Source organism: Excalfactoria chinensis, chromosome 1, assembly GCF_039878825.1.
Source record: "Excalfactoria chinensis isolate bCotChi1 chromosome 1, bCotChi1.hap2, whole genome shotgun sequence".
Classification (NCBI taxonomy): domain Eukaryota; kingdom Metazoa; phylum Chordata; class Aves; order Galliformes; family Phasianidae; genus Excalfactoria; species Excalfactoria chinensis.
Genome location: NC_092825.1, coordinates 38,026,445 through 38,047,200, shown reverse-complemented (window position 1 = coordinate 38,047,200; position 20,756 = coordinate 38,026,445). Strand labels below are relative to the sequence as shown.

Genomic DNA, 20,756 nt, shown 5'->3' with positions numbered 1-20,756 from the left:
GCATGCCAGGACAGTCCTGGTGGCCACACATGCCTCAATAATGGTGGCTGAGAAGCTGGACATGAGCCAGCAGTATGAGCTTGCAACCCGAAAGGCCATCTGTATCCTGAGCTACATTAAAAAAGGGGCGGCCAGCAGGGAGAGGGAGCTGATTGTTCCCCTCTTCTCAGCTCTTTTGAGGCCTCAACTGGAGTACAATGCCCAGGCCTGGGGCCCCCAGCACAAGGAAGACATGGAGCTCTTGGAGCACGTCCATAGGAGGGTCACTGAGATGATCAGAGGGCTGGAGTACCTCTCCTATGAGGAAAGGAAAGGAACTGGGCTTGTTTAGCCTGGAAAAGAGAAGGCTCCAGGGAGACCTCATTGCAGTCTTCCAGTACTTGAAGGGAACATATAAGCAGGAGGTTGAACAACTGTTTATGAGGGTGGGTAGTGATAGGGCAAGGGGGAATGGCTTTAAACTAAAACAGGGAGATTTAGGTTTGATATTAGAAGGAAGTTTTTCATTCAAGCACTGGAACAGTTTGCCTGAGAGGTTGTGGATGCCCCATCCCTGGAGGCATTCAAGGTGAGGCTGGATGTGGCTCTGGGCAGCCTGGTCAGGTGGCTGGCAACCCTGCCTGTGGAAGGGGGGTTGAAACTACACAATCTTTGAAGTCCTTTTGAACCCAGGCCTTTCTATGATTCTATGAAAATACAGCTCTCCCAGGTTTCTGCATAGGAGCCTCTCCCTCAGTGTCTCTCTCAAATGATGTATAGAAGGGACTTATCTAGTAGCTTTAGTGGTACTCATACATCGGTTCACAATTAACAAGAAATATATATATATAAGTTGGGATGACTTCTATTTCTTTCTAATGCAGGCAAAGAGCTGCTGGGATTACAGTAAATTGAAGTAATTTCTCCTTCATTCATATGTCACCATGTTCATTGGATCAAGGGAAAGATTTTGGGTCAAGCACAGATAATGTCCATTTTCCATCCTGGTTGTGGAGCACATGCCTCCTAGAAGGGAGGAGGAAGAGGAGGAGATGGAGATTCTGTATTGCTTACCAACTCAGCACTGATTTTGTGTTTGATCAGAAGTGATGCCACAGCATCCACCCTACACAGGAGAGGAGTTCTAGACATTTTCCTCAGAAGGAATACTGAGGGACACAACAGTGCTCTGCAAAACTCCTACAGCACCTGAGTTCTCTTACATGTCATTATTTAGCCAGCATCCACACAGAGTGGGAGAGTAATCAAGCAGTAAGACAGATGAAAGGAAAGCACAGAGCTTTCTAAAGGCATCTACAAGTCAAGGATGGAGATTTGTGGAACAGATAGATTCAGACTGCTTTGAAGTGAGTCATGGGGCATTTGGTTCAAACTAAATCTATTCCAAAGTAAAACCAGCAAACCAGGAAATGTCAGGAGCCTCAGCAATCAATTCAGCATGGCTTTGCTTCATTCATCTGCCAATACTGCACCAAATTATACACTACTGCATGCATCACCGATGTCGACATGATGCAGTATAGCTATCTTAAGTCAAGGAAGATCAAGTTCCTGCTACTTTTTCAGACTTCTAAGATGATTTGGAAGACTTTTGTGTGGAATGTGAAAAACCCAGGACACCACTCTTTCTAAATGTCTGATTAGTCTCATCCCTTCAGAATACTAATATTGGTATTTCCGAAGAGTTGCCTCTGTTACAGCACAGTTAAATCTTTCCAGGACATCCATTGTAGAATAACATTTGAAATTTGGATAAGAAAATGAAAAACAACATTAAACAAATAGACTAACACATAATACTGTCAAGATAATTTTACTTAAACAATAAGGAAAAAAGTTAGGCTGTTGGTTTCAGTAGGATTTTCTATGTTCCAGTTTTGATCTTTAAGTACCTCTGAGAATGAATGTCTTGAAATGAAAGGAAGTGGTCATTTCTATAGGAAGGAGGCAAAGAAGGAACATGGAGTAAAGCATGGAAGATAAGAAAGACTGCTGGAAGCAATGCAATCTGGGTGATACTTCAGTCATATAGACAGGAGACGCAGAGCAAGACAGACACAGCTACAAACTGACAATGGCTAACACAGCGGTTTCAGAAAGAGATGCTTTTAGAGTGGGTAATTATAGAAAAAAAAACATCCTACAAAATAAATTACATCCTAACCCAGTGTTGATAACCCTGAAACCCTTCTCTCTCATCCATGCTTCTGAAACATTCAATGCTGCCAGGGACTCAGCCTGGAGAAGAGGGAGGGTTGGTTTTCAGCAATCCTGTCAGGTTACTGCACTCAGGAATTATTTATTACAGAACCAAATTCAGCACGTTAACTGTGCATTGTTACTGAAAAGAATGACAAAGAGAAATCATGCTGGTTCTGTGTAAAATATCTGTCAAGTGTCAACATCTGCAAACATGGTACTCAAATTCTTGAGATGTTTTTCAGCAACGGAGGCCTCCTACAGAAAATAACTCAGTCATGCAAACAGAAAGGTTTGTTTCCACACACGTAACAACCTACACCTTAACCTGAAAATGGCAGCCCTTCCCAACACAATCAGAAAGTTTATTTTCAAATGAATAGAAGTCATTGTTCCTTTTTTCTTCTGGGTAACTAAAACTATGGAGATTCAGCAGCAGTTCTTAAAGAATTCATGTCTCCATTATCTTTTCCAGGCACCTCACTACTGGAATCAGAGGATATCCCAGGGCACACACAGAGCTTGAACTTTCATTCCAATTGTCCTGGTATCAGTTCAACACTGTAATTCTCATGTAGATCTCTAACACACACCAGTACAGGAAATAAGTCACTCTCAGAGATCATTGCATATCAAATTTTCCAAAGTCCTACTCTGCATTTGCAGCATTCCATTCGTAACAGCATAAAATTAATACAACATAGTTGTATGCACTCAATAAAATTTCACTTTAACAAACTGTGACAGTGCCAAGGCATTCCAAGTGTAGCTGTACAGCGTATCAACAGATCTTGTCATTTGCAACAACAAAGAACTGCTGAAATTCCCCTACGACTCTTATGTTACAGCTCTGCCTTAAAAAAAATCATAAATAAAGCACAAACTTTTCCACAGGTCAGACACTAAACAACCACAAGCTTCCAAAATTTCTCTCCATTATTTATAACTCAGTGGTGCTTGATTTTAATTGCAACATCCTTGTTCTTACATCTGAAGTGCTGTGCAGTGAGTAAAAAGCATCATGCGAAAACAATAGGCATCCTGAGCACATGGCTCACACCATCCTACCCTCCTTAAGAAGCTGTATTATCCCCAGCTAAGCACCTGTTTTCTTTTTTCATCCTTACCATATGTTATGATCCTTGGACATACTGTCCAACTTGGTACAAAGTTCTCAATCTTCCAACCCTGAAACCCACATCTACAATACGGATCTTCTAGTTAATCCACCTATGAACTCTTCTTTTGTTCACAAAAGCCAGAAATAATTCCATCGCTTCAAATGATGATCTCCTGTACAGACGTTCTGAACAGGCAGCCTATCTGATAAGATATTCTCACTGAAATATCAGCTTAATGGCTAGACAGACTAGTAAAAATTCATTGGATGGGTACAGTTCAGACTACAGTCTGCACACAAATTTACACTGCCAGATTGAGAAAGGCATTCAAGACAGAAAGCATAAGGCTTCTTTCCAGAGTATTGCTCTGTTCTTACGTATGGTCTGTACCTACACCAACCTGTAATGAAACATGAAAAGCACTGAAAGTCTATTTTAACTCCAGCATACAGCACTCATAGCTTGCACTGAGCAGGCTAAAAGCACAGCAACAAGTGATGATGGAAGGCTGTGAGCCCAACAAGGTAAGCCACACCCCATACTGGTTTGGTGTGTCTCTTCCCAAAATCTCTTCTAGCCTCTACATCATCTACAACACAAAACACACCAGCAAATACATCTGCAACTTTCATCCTACATCTTTGTGGGTGTCTGGCAATAATCAGATGAACCAAGTTAAGTTTCACAAGAACAGACCAGAAATCTGTGAGAGAAGTTAACAATCTCAAATCCTGCCTTTTGTAATAAGACTCCTTTTATATTAAAGAGAACGAGCTACAGAATTCCAAATTCTGCACGTGTGTCTGACTACACTTTTCTGGATAGAATCAAATGAATACCCTACTATTTTAGGTCAGGGTAAGCCAAAGGTAAGCTGGGTCAACTCCCTCAGAGCTTCCATACGGAAAACCGGCATGGGCCATCAGCACTCCCACTGCTGCCTCAAGCAGGCAGCTCTCCTTAGAGCTGCTTCTGGCTAACACTGCATTTGTTTTTACACTGAATCATGCACAGCCACAGTCAAGGTATGTACCTTCATCTCTGCCATAGTGGCAGTTTTGTTCATCATAGCAACTTACTGTCACGTAGCCTGACAAATATTTTGCATTTCTTCATGCACAGGAAAAAAGAAGTATTAGGAAGAAAAGAGAAAGAAAGAGAATGAAAAAGAGGGAAAGGGAAAAGGAAAGGGAAAGGGAAAAGGAGGGAGGGAGGGAGGGAGGGAGGGAGGGAGGGAGGGAGGGAGGGAGGGAGGGAGGGAGGGAGGGAGGAAGGGAGGAAGGAAGGAAGGAAGGAAGGAAGGAAGGAAGGAAGGAAGGAAGGAAGGAAGGAAGGAAGGAAGGAAGGAAAAAAAAAGGAAAGAAAGAAAGAAAGAAAGAAAGAAAGAAAGAAAGAAAGAAAGAAAGAAAGAAAGAAAGAAAGAAAGAAAGAAAGAAAGAAAGAAAGAAAGAAAGAAAGAAAGAAAGAAAGAAAGAAAGAAAGAAAGAAAGAAAGAAAGAAAGAAAGAAAGAAAGAAAGAAAGAAAGAAAGAAAGAAAGAAAGAAAGAAAGAAAGAAAGAAAGAAAGAAAGAAAGAAAGAAAGAAAGAAAGAAGAAAAGTTCAGAGTGTAACCAACCAGAAAAAAAGTATTTAACTGCAGGAAAAAAAAAAAAAAAAAAAAAAAAAAAAACAAAACAGAGAACCTCTAGATACACTATTATTTGATGCAGGTACTGAGGCTTACAAATCAATACCAAGCACAGCAAAAGGAATAAACTAGAAAGACAGACCATTTCTACCTCCCTAATATCCACCTGCTGTGCAATATTTCCAGCCTATTTTCAGTAACAAGCTTATTCTCAAACGTACCTGTTCAAGGAGTTCCTTATAAGTTATTTTCTCTTTGGTATTTGTTACAGGACTGTCATAAATAATGGCAATGTGGTCTCCTCGTCCATTCTCAACGTGACGATCAACAGCATTGTAACAGATATTCAGCTCTCCACCAACAAACCTAAAGAAGAAGTTGGGAGAATGTAACAGGCAACCTTTGCAGAACTGAGACGGGTGATTCTTGAAGTAGAGATCAAAACTTCACCCTCAGTTCAGGAAGCCCTTTTTTTTATTCTAGAATCACCCAATTTACTGAAGATGATAAATAATCCCATTATTGAAATTAGTTTAAAAAGTTAAGCATTTCTACCTTAACTGACTTAACAAGAATCTGCTGAACTTGATTTTACTTCCTTTGCATAAATTGTTTTGATTTTTATAGCGAAGACTTCAGAGAACAAGACATACATTCATGCAAAACAGTTTGCTGTTATGAACATATCTTATTACATTACTTTGTACTGGCATGCACATGTATCTTTATTTATGAAGAACCGGCTCAAGACACAGAGCGTTCTAGTTCAGACACGGGCAGTAACAGTTAAGCACACATGTCTGTATCCAAGTGAAATCGACCCCAACAGTCATAAAAACTTATAAATGTTTCTGATATTCCAAATGCACTTGACATTACCATGGTCTGCATCAGTGACTTAAAAGCCTCTGTAAAGTAGCGTGAGTCAACAGTCTCTTCAACAGCCAGACAATTAGAAAATAAAATCTCTTCCAATTAAAAAAAAAAATAAAGTCACCTGCACAAACTCGGGTTTTACTTTTATTGCAATTTCACACAGAAAAAGAAAAGTCAAGTGTGCCACAATCCTCAAGAAAACACAGAAGGCACCATATGCTACAATGGCTATTAGCAAAGACGACACAGAAGAACTGAAGTTACTCAAAACGATGCTCTCCTTTGTGTTTTCCTATCTATAGGTATCCATCTACAGCAAAAAGAAGAGTAACACCAAAAAATAATTGAGCTGAGTGTTTCCAAAAATGCTACAGGGATGCTCACTGTCATAATATCTTGTAACATAAAAAATAAGAACAGATGGCCTAAAGTAACCCACTACTAATTAAAAGAGAGCATTTCCTACTTTCCTCCCCATATAGAACAGGACTGCTCTAAAGTAGGATATATGATGTATTATTCATATATCCGTATGCACAGATGGCATAGATTAGTCCCTGTTGTCAAAGAATGGCAATTATTAAGCTCAGACTAGTTAGGATGTCAGGACGTAGCAATCTTCTACTGTGACTCCTTTACAATGTCATTGATAAGGAGAAGTGGAGGACCAAGAAAGTAACAAACACCCTGTTGTGGTTTAACCTGGCAGGTGGCTGAGCACCACAAAGTCATTTGCTCACTCCTTCCCAGTGGGACAAAAAAAAAAAAACAAAGTAGAACCCTTGAGATAAAACTCTTTACTAAGATAGAGAAAAGGAAAATAGTAATGACTATATATACATATATACATGAGAATGTATATAACAACTGATGCAGAAGCAAATGCTCACTGCTCCCCGACCAATGCCTTGAGCAGTGGAAGAGAGCCAGCTGAACTCCCACCCATTCCAAAACTCCTTCTGCATGATGTCACATGGTATGGAATATCCCTTTGGCCAGTTTAAGTCATCTGTCTTAATTCTGTTTCATCCCAGCTCCTTGGGCCCTCACTGCAAAATGCCTTGGCTTTGTACAACACTGCTTAGCAGCAGCTATAAACATCAGTGTGTTATCAACATTGTTGTTCTCCTAGAATCAAAACACAGCATCATACCAAACTCGCTGAAGAAAACCATTCTGTCCCACTAAGACAAACATGCTGTACCATAAAGCCCTTCCCATAAAAGAAGAACTAATGGGCAATAAAAGACTCTCAGTTGCTTCAGGTAACACAAAGAAAACTCTGTGTTGCTGTCATAATAGTTGTGGAGGATTCAGGTCATCCATGGACTTTTATAACAAATCACTGTAGGATGGTAGGAACAATCCTGTTCCAGAAACATTTAGATGTTGCAGTAAGGGACGTGGTTTAGTAGGGAAATATTGGTGGTAGGTGGACTGGATTATTCCTGGAAGTCTTTTCCAGCCCTGGTGATTCTGTCATTCTAATGGAATACATTAGATACACAACAGGTGGGTTACTGTGCATAACTACTTAAGAATGGTGAAAACATGAGGGAGTAGAAGAGCTCGGACTCTTAGAATGATCTCAGAAAATTCAACATAGTTTTATAACGACTGCTTGTGAAAAATGTGAGGCTGAGAGTTAAAGCAACCCCACAGCATACAGATGGTGCAATTAGAGCTCTGCAAAGGGAGGGAGGAGCATGGGCTGCCATGGGTCCAGAAGACAGCAGTGCACAGCTGACCTGCTGTGACCACAGCCACAGCTCTTCTGCTGGTCACACAGGGGTGTGTTGCAGTGTCCCATTGTGCATGGCAAATAAACACTGCCTGGCCTTGAAAAGCTGCACTGTGCTGCTGCAAATTTCTGTTCATTCAGTGATTTTCAAAGAGAGGAACATCTCTGAAGAACATCAATTTTCTTGAATAAGTTGTAGCAGGAAAGCAACGTCAGCATAGAAACAGGACACTGTCCTGAAAATAAGGGCACTGACTTGGAATTCCAGAACTGAAAATGCAATATTCCAATAGACTGCAGAAAGATACGAGATGAATCTGCAGGATGGGTGCAAGAGCTGCAACTGAATTCTGCCATAACAAGCAGGGCTGTAAGTTGCTAATCTGTTGCTAACCAGACATTCCTTTCAACACAGCATGCAAACCGAATTCCTGATCAAAAATCATTCCTTTGTACTATATCCCTAATGCTGAGAAGTGAGTAAAACAGTGCACACAGTATTGAGTTTAACACACAAAGGAGACTGGCTACAGGCTCTTTCAAGAGTTCACCTTCTGCCCCGTGCTGCATTAAAATGGACGGGTTCTTCTGCCAACAACACAGCAGGTTTTACAAGTGGCTGTAACAATGCAACACTTTGCTTCACAGCAACCTTTTTAACTTGGATATGGCCAATATCTACCTATCTTTTTGATAATTCTTTCTTCCTGTCTATCATGAGTTTCAATAGGCCAAGTGTCGGGTCCTGCACTTTGATCACAACAACCCCAGGCAACCCTATAGGCTTGGGGAGATATGGCTGGAAAGCTGCCTGATGGAAAGGGACCTTGGTGTGCTGATGGACAGTAGGCTGAATATGAGCCAACAGTGTGCCCAGGTGGCCAAGAAGGCCAATGGCATCTTGGCTTGTATCAGGAAGCCAAGATGCCATTGCCTTGTATCAGGAATGGTGTGGTGAGCAGGACTAGGGAAGTCATCCTATGATTCTATGACCCCTGAAAGCAGTAGCCTTTGATAACCCACATGATGAATAACTTTCCTCAAACAATACATGTGTGTAGCGATTTCAGCAGTTACCACTTTAGGACACTGTGAGCCCCTGCAGAGCTGCCGCACCTTCCCAGAGCCTGGCGCTGTGCTCCTCCCAGCTTCTGCTGCTGGGAGCACGCACCAACTCTCCTTCAACTACACTTCAACGTGACTGCTGCTATGAACCCTTAAGGTTAATAGAAGGGGGCAAGAAAGCTCTGTTTGTGTCCTCCTACTCTGGGCAAGTCGGTTAGGTCTTCAGTGACAGGACTTCAATTACACAGAGCTTAATATCTGCCAAAAATGACCCAGGAACGATTTTTAATGTGTTCAGAATTAGTTTTCATCTGTCAGTAGTAATGAAATAAACACAGACTTGAAAAAGGCCACACATAATTATCACTTAACTCAAATTTTCAAAAGTTAAGTCATCATTTCCAATAGTATCTGCGATCTTCAGAATCTAACAGCACTCAGTGGCTCAGAAGCAATGATGGTTAAGAAAAATGCATGCTAAAGGTCCTGAACAAACCCAGAACAAGTGCAAAGAGAAAAACCTACACTGTAATGATACTGCACTTTTAGTAAAAAAAGAGTTATGGTAAAACCCTGTGACACCATGCAGGGCACCAGCACTTCTCCAGCCTGAGTTTCCAAGCATCACATGGATTTCTTTTCAATTGTTTAGATGAAAGCAGAACAGGCGCTGAATGAAGTGACAGACAAAACCTCTACAGCGCCAGATATGTAAAGATGGCAGTATGTTAATCAATCTAGCCACACTTTAAAAAGTGTAAGCAACATTCAGATAGTCATCTGGGTAACATTCAAAAGTTCAAAGGTGATTTTATGTTGCGCTTATGTCTTAGAATCACAGAGAAACACAGCTTGTATAAGTGTCCTCAGCCTGCCCTAGTCAGGGAAAACTGTTTCTACCATTCCTAACAAAAAACCTGCTTTAACTTAATGGGATTCCACGTGATCCCCAAATGATCTGTTCTAGTGTTTCACAGATTTTTTTCTTCCCATTTGGAATCCCTCTGACACAATCCTGCTGTGTGCAATAGGACAGTCTAAAGAAAGCACACCAGGGCACACTCACATTCCTGTTATGCTCTTACAGCATTCAGAGAAGCAGAATTGGGATTAGAAACTGTAGTTTTAGCTGTGCTAACCAACTTCTTCAAGTAAAATAAAAGGGACCAGCAAATATACAGTGTCTGTTTTGCTAAGTCTCAAACAGTTTTTCTCTGAAGCCTGGGCACTTGTTCAGTTCTGCTGTGTCCTATTTGTTTTCTTTTCAAACAGTACTCCCAACGAGGCTCTTATATCTTCTTTCCCTCTAAAACACACTCTTGTCTTCAACGAGCCTACCTATCCCTTGTCCTGTGGAACCCACAGGATGCTGGCAACCGTCTGAGTCTTCAGGGGCAGAATACTCTGCGATCCCTTGCAGCCCAGAATCTCTTAACGTGGAAGGAAGGGAGGAAGGGAGGAAGGGAGGAAGGGAGGAAGGGAGGAAGGGAGGAAGGGAGGAAGGGAGGAAGGGAGGAAGGGAGGAAGGGAGGAAGGGAGGAAGGGAGGAAGGGAGGAAGGGAGGAAGGGAGGAAGGGAGGAAGGGAGGAAGGGAGGGAAGGAGGGAAGGAGGGAAGGAGGGAAGGAGGGAAGGAAGAACACAGCATGTTGTGCATTAAAATAATAAAGAGAATTAAAAATATAAGAACAAAACAAGAATTACTTGAAGGTTTCTTACCCACAACAGATCAACAGATATCTGACATCCAAACAATAACTAGGGCCTGACGTTGACCCTTCAGAGATGTGCACCTCTGTAAATCCCACAGGATCCCAGAATGGCTGAGGTTGGCAGGGCCCTCTGGGTTCACTTGCTCCAAACTCTGCTCCAGCACAGACACCCAGAGCAGTGTGCCCAGGCCCATATGCACACAGCTTTGGAAGATCTCTAACAAGGAGGAGACTCCAAAGCCTCTTGGGCAGCCTGTGCCAGTGCACTGTCACCCACACAGCATAGAATTCTTTTCTGGTGCTCAAGGGAAAACTCTTATGCTCTGTTTTTTGCCCTGTCTTGGCACTGGGCACCACTGGAAACAGTCTAACTCTATACCCTTCAAGTACTTTGATCCACTGGTGAGATGATTTCAGTCTGTGGTTCTCCGCATCCACAGAGATAAAGACGCCAGCAAGACAGAAGGTCAGAAAACACCACAAGATAAATCTGACTTCAGCCCATATAACTTATTCCACGTATCTCTGTCATGAGAACAAATCACTCCCAGCTAAGAAACCAAAATGCTTTAAAAAGACTGAACCACATCAATTCCAGCCAGCAAGCTTACCACATCAAGCTACATTAGTTTGATAGGTCCTAACAATAGAACTATGCTCACCAGCATTGCTAATATTCTTTAATTCTTAAAAACTGTTACAACAACTTTTTAATTACTTTTTTCAGGTATGCCAAGGAGCTTTAGTGGTTCTTCATTATGCAGGCAAACCTGTTTGTCCTTTCAGAATAGTGCCATGGCCTCAAAAACCCAGGTCAGTGGACCACAGGTCTCCTTATCCATCCATTTTAAGACTCCTGACTGTTATGTAGTCCCGCTGACTTAAGGAGATTTATCCCAGCTGGGTGCTGCTTAACATTCAGCTTAAGAGATAGAAACAATTTTCACTGGGAGAGCTGCCAACCAATAACCACAGCCACCAACAAGAACGTAAGCTTCAACACTGCTGGCTCCGTGTCTCTTCATTTTGACAGATTTTAGAGTGATTAATAGTTTTAATTACGCTTTGAGAAAGTTTAGTGTTTTCAATTAAAATCAAGTCAGAAAAACGTAAATACAAAAAAAAAAATAAAAGCAAAGAACATGGATGTGACCAAGATGACCCCCCCTCCCGCCTCGCTTTCCATATCCTGGATGAGCTTCTCCTTGAGAGGAGATCGAAGTGCACGAGTGAAAACTTGCTTAAAAAGGGATGATGATGGAGGTTGTGACCATATTTTAATGGGCAAGTCGCCTTTGAAGAAGTACTGAAAATCCTCTCCTGCAATTTACTAGAAGGACGTCAGTTCTATCTTGGAGCAGGCTGCCATTCACCACACACAGCACACTACACACTACCCTAACCACATCGGAAGAGAAACTGAGTCAACTCCTACCACTGCACAACCCCGAAAGTCTCCTATTCGCACACACTGCGGCGCACCTCTGCCACGGCCAGGATCCCTTGCTCCACGCAGCCCACATGGAGCACCAGGCAGACGCCCAGACACCTGCATCACACACAGATCTGTGTCAACCCCCACACGCCCCTCCCGACTCCAACACACCGCTCCACTCCGATGTCAATAATTAATCCAGTGTAACCGTAACCTCTGCTGGGCTCTGCAGCCGTGACACCCCCCCCCCGGGGGGGGGTTTGCCTCGGGCGGTTCGTGCAGCCCCGCCCGCCCGCGGTCCCCGCCGTGCCCCGCACTCACCAGGAGTCTCTCCCCGGGTCGCGCCTTTCCAGGGCCCTGGCCCAAGGCTTGGACCACTGGATCAGCTCGGCGGCAGCTCCCCAAACTTTCTCGGGCTCCGCCATCGAGGACCTGAACACTTCCCCGTACCGTCCCAGCGCCGGGGAAGAGGCAGCGGCGCGGGCAGGCGGCCGGCTCCCCGCGCAGGGCCGCCCCAGCCACCGCCGGGCAGCGCCGCCGCGCACTGCCAGCACCGCCATCCTGCCCAGCAGCCCCATGGCGCGGCCTCACGGCACGGCTAAGCTAACTAACGCTCCGAGCAGCCTCTGGCCCGTGGCGGCTTCCCCGTAACCGGCGGGGCTGCCCAACGACGGGTCCGACGGCCCCCGGGCCGCAGCTGCCTCAGCCAAGCGGCCGCAATCGGGAACGACGCGGAGCAATGCGGCCGGACCCCGCCGAGCGGGGGCGGGCTGGTGGCTGGGTCTGCGCCCCGTGGGGCCGGGCCGGGCCGGGCCGGGCGGGCCTGGCGCCATCCCTGGAGCTGCGGCTCTGCGGGGCTCGGGGGCGGGCGACCGTCGGCGCTGCCCGGGAGCGGAGCCCCGTGGGTGTACAGAGGCCGGTGGAAGGAGAGGAACCCGGGAATGTTCGCCCTTTTACCTCACGCATCGGGCACTTCGGGTTCCTGGTCTCTTGACGCAGATGTTGGCCGTTTTTCCACATCTGAACAGTTTTTTTGTCTTAGTAAAATTCTTCTGCAGAAAGCATTCGTAATTTAAAGATTTTCCTGTTCATCGTTTTTATTTTGTTTTGTTTTGTTTTGTTTTTCTTCCTTAAAAAGTTCTTTGTGGTTGCAGCAAGTCATCATTACAGCAAATACCATTTCCTAAACCACATCCACAAATGATAGGCAGAAACCACCGCCGGGTTTTGCTTGAGTGAAGAGGAACTCAGTATTCTGCACAGAACTGAAAAGAAACAGAAAAACAAATTATTTTTGACTTAATAACTTGTGTGACACAACACTCAAGTGTTTATTTGGAAATAGGCTCTCGCTTTGAGGAAAGCTGATTATGATGAAGTAGCTATACTGTACGGCACTTAAAACACACACCAGCTTCTCAGACATATTTTGTGGCTACTGCTGAGTTAGTACAAAAGGAAGGCAAGAGTGAATCGCATTACTGGTGCAGCAGTGACTACACAGAGCTAGTCCGTGTATTCACTACAGGCAGTTTAATACATGAAATCAGTTTCATTGCCTGCTTCAAAAGAAGAAGAAAAAAAAAAAAGCATGAAGAATTTGATTTACAGATTTACAGTCACTCCATATTTATTAGGTCACCTCCATGTTCAAGAATGTGAAGGTTGATTGTTCCTTTCATTACTGGGGCAGATGTAAGGAGCTCAACATGTTCCCATGACATACTGAGCCTGTTTTCCCTGCCCAATGAGTGAGGATGGCCTGTCCCACGCTGCATGCAGCACAGTGCCACTTGCTCCTTCCCCACATGACTGCATTAATGCAGACCCAAGCAGCACATTAGCATTCAAGCCTGACTTGTAACAAATTTAACCCCCCCCCCCCCCCCAAAGCCTAAATCACCTGAAGGACTAAGCAGAAAAATGGTGAACATTTCCCTACTGCCAGGGAGAGGCTACAGCCTGCCAACAAAGCAAGAACATCAAAAATGCATTTCTAGTTTAGAGATTACTTTTGAGAACATTGCTTTCTTATACATTTTGACCATGGTGACGGGGCAATTGCTGTCAATAGAGTCCACAAGCACAAATTAAAGGATAAATGAAAGAGAGAAGCTTATGGGGATTGTAAACACTGTGACCTCCTGACAGCCCTGGAATCAGATGTGTCTGCTGAGTGCCTGGCAGCATGGCATGTGTTGTACAAATAAGCACTTACTTTGTGGTAACACACAATTGCTCTCAGTGTTTAAAAAAAGACTCCCAGAGGTTTGCCTTGTATTTCCTGCCTGTGAGATGCCTAGCCTCATTGTGAATGAAAATTCTGACTGAAAATAACCAATCTGACTGAAAACTGACATGGGAACGTGGAAATATGCTTTTAGTTGGTTGATTTTTTGTTTGTTTTTCTGCGAGGACGAGCAGCCTTCGTTCCATCAGTGCCCACGATCCTACTGTGGGCCAAGTCGCACACAATGACTGCCTACCTGTGGCAACCAGCCTGGGCCTTATGATTGCCTCAGCACAGTTTGCAAAGTTTGCTCCCCCAAACCAAACTATTAAAGGTGTATATTACATCTGCCCCTTAGGAGAAACCTAATTAATCACTTTATGTGCTTTGTTCTTCACATCACCAACACTTCCATGTTCCACTGCTTTACAGGAGGCCTATAGCAATTGGATGCAGCCATCAGTGTGTCTGTGACAGAAAACTGATGTTGAAACATGTTCCTTTTTATTATTGCAAATGAAACTGTCAAGGCCAAAGACTAGCTGAAATATTCAACTATCTGCGTTCTGTAACATTGTTTGTTGTAGGCACTAACACTAAAAGAAGTATCCTGACATTTAAACACCTATGAGTAGTGTCAGGCAGTGCCTAGTATTTCTTGTGGTATTGAAAAGCAATGCAGTGTTTCCACTCAGCCCATTATATACATTTAATATCAAAGTATAAGCTTTCAGCAAAGGAATTAGCATTGAAACAGTAAGTGCTCTGCTATTCATTTTGCGTGTGTGTCCTACTAGAAATGATACACCAGAGATGCAGAGGAGACAAATGAATTTAATCAGAACATGAAGTACATTAAATTCCTATTTTAGGTAACGTTCTAATATCTGTTTCCTAAAGGGATGTTTGCAATGAGTATCTGTGGAATATACTTCATTAATTAAACTACTCACAGCTCATACAGATATCTAAGGGATGGAAGGGATTGCTAGCTCTCCCAGTTGCACGCTAGTAATTTAGGTTCACTTACAGATGCCATTATAGCAGATTCTGAACTGTTGAACTTTCCTTCTCTAAGGACTTTTTTCTTTTTTTTATTTTCTTTTTTTTTTCTTTGTTTTTACAAAAACTGACACTCTGACACTCACACTCCTCAAAGAATTTTGAAGTAAAGCCTAGTGATGTGTGTAGCAATTACCCTCGTAGCTGCACTTCACTGTAAAACATATGCTTCTTTCTAGGCGCAGGTGTAGCAAAGAACAAACCATGAGGCTCGGGCTGTATACTTCTGCCTCTTCAAAATAATCTATCTGAAGCCTGCTTGTAAAAGCAAATTTTCTACAGTGGTATCCTTTAAAGCAAGGCATGCATGTTTGAAGATAGATGTATATTGAAAAAAGATTAGCTGAAGAGTATTATAAATTTTGTCTCCTGTGTATGAAATGCTCTGGCCATTCTAATAGAACAGACCTTCCAAACTTGCTAATTCAGACTGCAGTTGGAGAGTCCACTAGGAAGCAGGAAGCAGAACTGTAGATAAAGAATTAGGATATATATGTACTCACTTTGTTATGGTTCTATACCATATATCAGGCTGAATCTCTCCCGAAGGACTGCCAGTCTTATGTGAATAAATTTCAGAGTCCTGCATACAATTAATGTTTGACAAGTAGAGATAGTCACAAATTTCTACACTGTGTGCTGGTCAACAGAGCTAACTTCAAGTCCAAGTAAACTTTTCCATTTTCCTGGAAGGTAATGTAAGTAGTACATTTTAGGCACAAAACATATAAAGTTATTCTTCCAGTTTTCTACCCATCTTAAGCATAGAACAGCTTTACTCGAAATGCACTAAAAATCTTATACAGAATTCAATATAATAAAAGGATTGTTTGAAAGAATACCTATTTGGACAGAACTCTTCAAGCAGACATACTGGCTAATGTTAGTTAATACAAAAGAGGCCGTGGCTTTTTCTGCAATCATAAGATGTGCCCAAAGAGGAAGAAATAAAATCACAATGGCTTGCAGAAAAATCTGTACTCACCACTCTTCTTTGTTTGACTGCTGCTTTCTAGCCTAAAGCTACGTTTGTGTCAGGGGTCTTTGGTTTGCTTAGTTTCCTCAGCACTCAGAACAGTGACACGGTGCTGGAATCAGTGTCTACATCAGCATGTCCACGGTGGAGCACCTGTCAGCTCACTGAGTGCTGGAGTTTCATGTCCTTCTGTTTATTTCTCTCTTCTAGAAATGAGCACAAGAAGCGTGCTGGGAAACAGAGGATGAGAACTTATAAAAATGCTAAGATGTCTGTATCCTCAGGGAGAAGTCTCTTTTCACAGGTTTGTGGGAAGTGCTGAAATGAAAGCCTGTGACTCAGTCCAGGTGAGAATGAGGCATGGCATGACTTAGAGATCCTCTGGGATGAAAATGCAATTTTAGTATCAATTATTACTGATGTTATCACTTGATTTCTCCCCAGAGAGGTTTCACAGCTCAGGAGGACCTGTATTTCATCCATAGTTTTCCAGGTTTAAGTTCAGTCATATGCTTAGCTTTATTCGTGTGAGCAACCTCACTCACATGAGACCTTACTTAATCTGAGTCACTGTGTTCAGGCAGCTTCAATAAAACTCTTCTTGGCAATAAACTTTTATATCTTAGGTTCTAAGAAGACTTTGAACATGGGAGAAGAAAAAACAGAGATCATGGGGATCATCATAAAAACAAACAAAAAATAAAACATGAAAACATACACACTAAAAACAAACAAACAAAAAACAACTTAGAAATCAAACACATGAAAGCAAAGCAATTTCCTGCAAAAATAAAATTATTCATGATATTCTCAGTCTTTTAGGTACGCTTGAGGAAAAGAACCCACGGTAAATTTTACAGAGGACAGGTAGAATTTGAGCTTCTGCTTTGAGCTTCTGCTGTTGTGGATTTAACCGAGAAGCTGATGATGTAATGTTATAAAGGTTGGCATTGAACTTTGATTTTTATGTAATCCATGTCCCTGAGCTTTCCAGGTTCGTGAAATTGCAGATTATTGATCATCTCTACATGACTAAAATCTGCTCTTTTATCCAAATGCACTCTCGTTTCTTTGATATGCTTCTACCACTGTTTTCCAGATCACTGCATCAGAGCCATCACAAGCAAAAACTCAGTTATTAAAAACTGTTCACCATTCATTATATGTTGTTTGGAGGGGACGAAAGGGCCTCAGGTACCTGCACTCTTGTTGATGTTAATTCTAAACATAATTAACCACGGATTTTGCGACCATATTTTACTGATAAATTTTTTGTTTTCACAGAACTAATAAAGAGTCCGTTTGCCCTCAGTCTAAATGTTAATAGCACGGGTGGCATACAAATAAAGGCATTTAAAATTCACCTATAATGTCAGTGTATCTTTTCAGCACATTCTCTATACTTCTCAAACTGAGAATTCAGCACATGAAGTATATGGCAGTTCACTGCTACTGAAGAAACTATACGCTTAAATTTGCATTTACTCTAAGTGGTGCTTTCAACCTTCCTTGCCTAAAATTAAACAGAAAAGCTCTTTTTCCCCAGAATATCCAAACTTAGCTGGGCCCGAGGCACAGGTATTCAGTATCCTTTCTTGGAGGGGAGCAGGGCTCAGTGTGGATTGTTTGTAAGATGAGAAAAGGAAAAAAATAAAAGACATATTTTGAACACGTAACCTCAAGTCTAGTCCTCAACTGCTTGCACACTCGCTGTGTGTGTTTCTCTGGAATGCCCTGGGCACACAGGGAAGGCAGTGCTGTGTTACTGGCTGGGCTGAAGCTCCCGAGAAGCAGGCTGATAGGAGCAAGGAGCTACTGCAGCTTTAGTGGACTCCTGTCACTTCCCTCTGCGAGAAGTTATTGGTTGTATTGCAGTGGTAGCAAACTTGCCACAGAGCCTGACCTATGGCAAATTACGGCTTAGCATCTTAACTAAAGGACCAATTTTTATATAACTGACATTTGCTTAGTCCGTATCATTTATTTTTATCTCCCAAAGTTTCATTCTTGCAATCCCATTCTCAACAGTTGTTGGATTTTGTCCTTATGACATATTTCATAATCCTTATTCCACTACATAAACTGTATTCGGTGCATGACAAGAAAAGCTAATGTTCAAACACTGTGGCCATGTGCTCTTTTCATTCATCTGCAGAAGCAAACCAGAAGTGGTCAGCTATATTGACTGAGTGAAAAGTTAATAATATATTTCATTAAAACTGTCATTTATTAATGAGTGCTACCTTTTTAACGTCAGTTCACCCATAGCCATACAGCAAACAATTTTGTGAATGTCCTGAGTGATATCAGTCTTGAGCAGCTCAGGCTGGTGGGGAATGGATGAAATTTCACAGCAACTTTGGGAAGCAATAGTAGCAGTCACTCAGATTGCCCCAAATAGTAATAAACTCTGGAAATAACTTTTTCTAAAGCTCGTACTGAAAATGTCACAGGATTCTGTGAGAGTCTAAATAAGGAAAATAGGTGTGAATTCAGGCTCTAGATTCATTATAAGGAGCAGAAAAACTCATACTGGTAATCCAGTAGCAAAAGCATAGGCCCAAATGCATTCTGTGACACCTTCAAGTAGTTTCACTGTCTTCCAGTGCTGAACTAGATTGTCACTTGCAATTTCACCCATGGAAATACAATTCCAGAAATGCTCAGGGTACAAATTTAGACTTAACAAAGCCAGAAGCCAAAAGTCATAGATGATTACAGAGCTTAGGCAGCATGCCAGCCTTCAAGATACTGTGTTGTTGGTTTGTCTTATTATTATTATCATATAGTCTCTATAACTTTCTATGCTAGTCTAACAGAAATCTAGCAAATTCATGGACACTTATGCCTACTTTCCTTACTTAAGGAGATGCACAAGGCAAAAGGCGACAAAGAGGGCCGTCAGCTAAAATGTTTCTGTAAGCTCTCTGGGTCTGAAAAAAGGCAGGAAAACCAATTTCTTTCTTTGCCAAATCAGTATTTAAAAAAAGAAGTGGACATTGAAACTTGGTCATTTGCCTTCTCACCAATGTTTTACTCTCCAATCACCCTGAAGTTTACTCAAAGCATCTATACAGTTCTGGTGTTTTTTTTTTCAGGGTTAAACCATGGAATTTCAACCTGCCCTCTGAAGGTTCAAATATTTAATCTTTAGGGAAACTGGTGATTGACTTCTAGATACGTGCTTTAAAGTCTGCACAATTTTGAGTCTTCGGAGTTTAATTATCAGTAAAAACTGAAGGTGATTTATACTCAGTATTTCTGCTCACTGGAAAAGCTGGATTACTTATAAATCTGAAGGACATTCAGTTGGTCTTGCTCAGTTATCCAGTGTATGTATTTGAAATTATATCTACAGTTTGTATTTTAACTGTGTAATGTAATAATAAAGCTTCCCAGACACTTTGAAGGTCTATATCTCTAGGAGACTATTCTTACACCATATAGTTTTTTTCTCAGCTTTTGTGAGATGAATATGAATTGTGAGGTTTTGTGAACATGCAGTATTTAGATGTGCATTATGGCAAACAACTTCAGCATCTAATGTGAGGTAGGAAATGTGTTAAGAATTTTAGAGCCAAGTCTCACAGGCTGTATCAAAACAGATCACTCTTCCAGCTGTCAAACCCCAAAGAGCACACTTACGTTGCCGTGCCTGTGTATCAAAGGTCTCTACAAATGAGAGTCCAGTGATTGACTTCTTGACCTCTGGGAATTAGGCCAGCAAAACCAATGTCCGTGCCTTACACTTTGAGCTGTGAGTAAAAGTTTTCTCATTTCTTTTTCTTTCTTTTATTCAATATGCTTTTGTTAACAGCTGAAAATCATTTACAGATGCAGCTAATTCCTTTAATGACATTTTTATACGTCTCTTTTCTTATAAAAAGCCGCACTATAGAGGAACCCTACTGTATTTAATACAAAACAACAAACAAAAAACCATCTTGCCTTGTAACAGCTGGAAAAAACACATTGCATCTTTTATCAAATTGAATACCCCAAAAGTTGAGTGATTTCCTTCACAGATAACAGATTTCATGAACAATTAAATCATTAGATTCTATTTCTCCAAGTAACAGTTTTTGCTCAGTTTTTTTTTCACTACTATTTATTGTCTTCTTTCCTTTTCGTTTAAGTACAGGTACATCTGGAAAGCCAAAGATAAAAAGCTGTCTCCTCTCATTCTGTCACTGACGCAGAAATGACGGTAGAAAAACCATCAATAGGTAAATATTTCTATTTTTGGTTTGTCAATTTCTGCTCACTAACTGCACCGTAATCAAATATCAGAAGATTCAGTGTTAATACCCATATGAACAATCAGGACTGCATGAGCTACACAGTCCCTGACCAACCTGAGTTACCTTTTAAAAGGCGAGAAAGAGCTTGTTACGAAGAAGATGAAAATATTATGCATATTTTCTGAGTCTAATTTGATCAGTTCATCATTTCCATGTGAAAGCCAGAAAAAATGATCTTCCTTCCTTCCAAAGCTAACAGCATTCATGTATCTGTTAACTCTTATTGGACAATAAGAGGGTGGTTTCACTACCCAGTTGGTTTTACCCTTACTGGGTTTTACCTGTCTTGAGAGTACTCAGATCTGGGAATCCACAGGTATGGGAAATCATTCCAGTCATACACACTTCATTACGTTTTAGTAATAAAACTGTCCGGCTGAACAAAAAGGACAGTGAAATATGTGAATGAATGT

The 20,756-nt window shown here is 41.8% G+C and overlaps 1 protein-coding gene across 4 annotated transcripts in view; it reads right to left on the bottom strand.

Annotated features, from left to right (window-relative positions):
* The window catches only part of ACSS3 (acyl-CoA synthetase short chain family member 3), a 75,044-nt gene extending 62,511 nt beyond the window's left edge, over window positions 1–12,533 (bottom strand). For 2 of the 4 annotated variants that reach the window (XM_072345413.1, XM_072345422.1), the window contains exons 1-2: window positions 12,096–12,533; window positions 5,169–5,313 (exon numbers count right to left, since the gene is read on the bottom strand). In XM_072345413.1, the coding sequence (XP_072201514.1) occupies window positions 5,169–5,313; window positions 12,096–12,352 (402 nt within the window). In that variant the 5' untranslated portion in view covers window positions 12,353–12,533. Of the gene's footprint in view, window positions 1–5,168; window positions 5,314–11,057; window positions 11,084–12,095 lie in introns of those variants that run through there. The other 2 variants (XM_072345431.1, XM_072345439.1) reach the window with 2 other exon arrangements.
* Window positions 12,534–20,756: the final 8,223 nt, after the last annotated feature.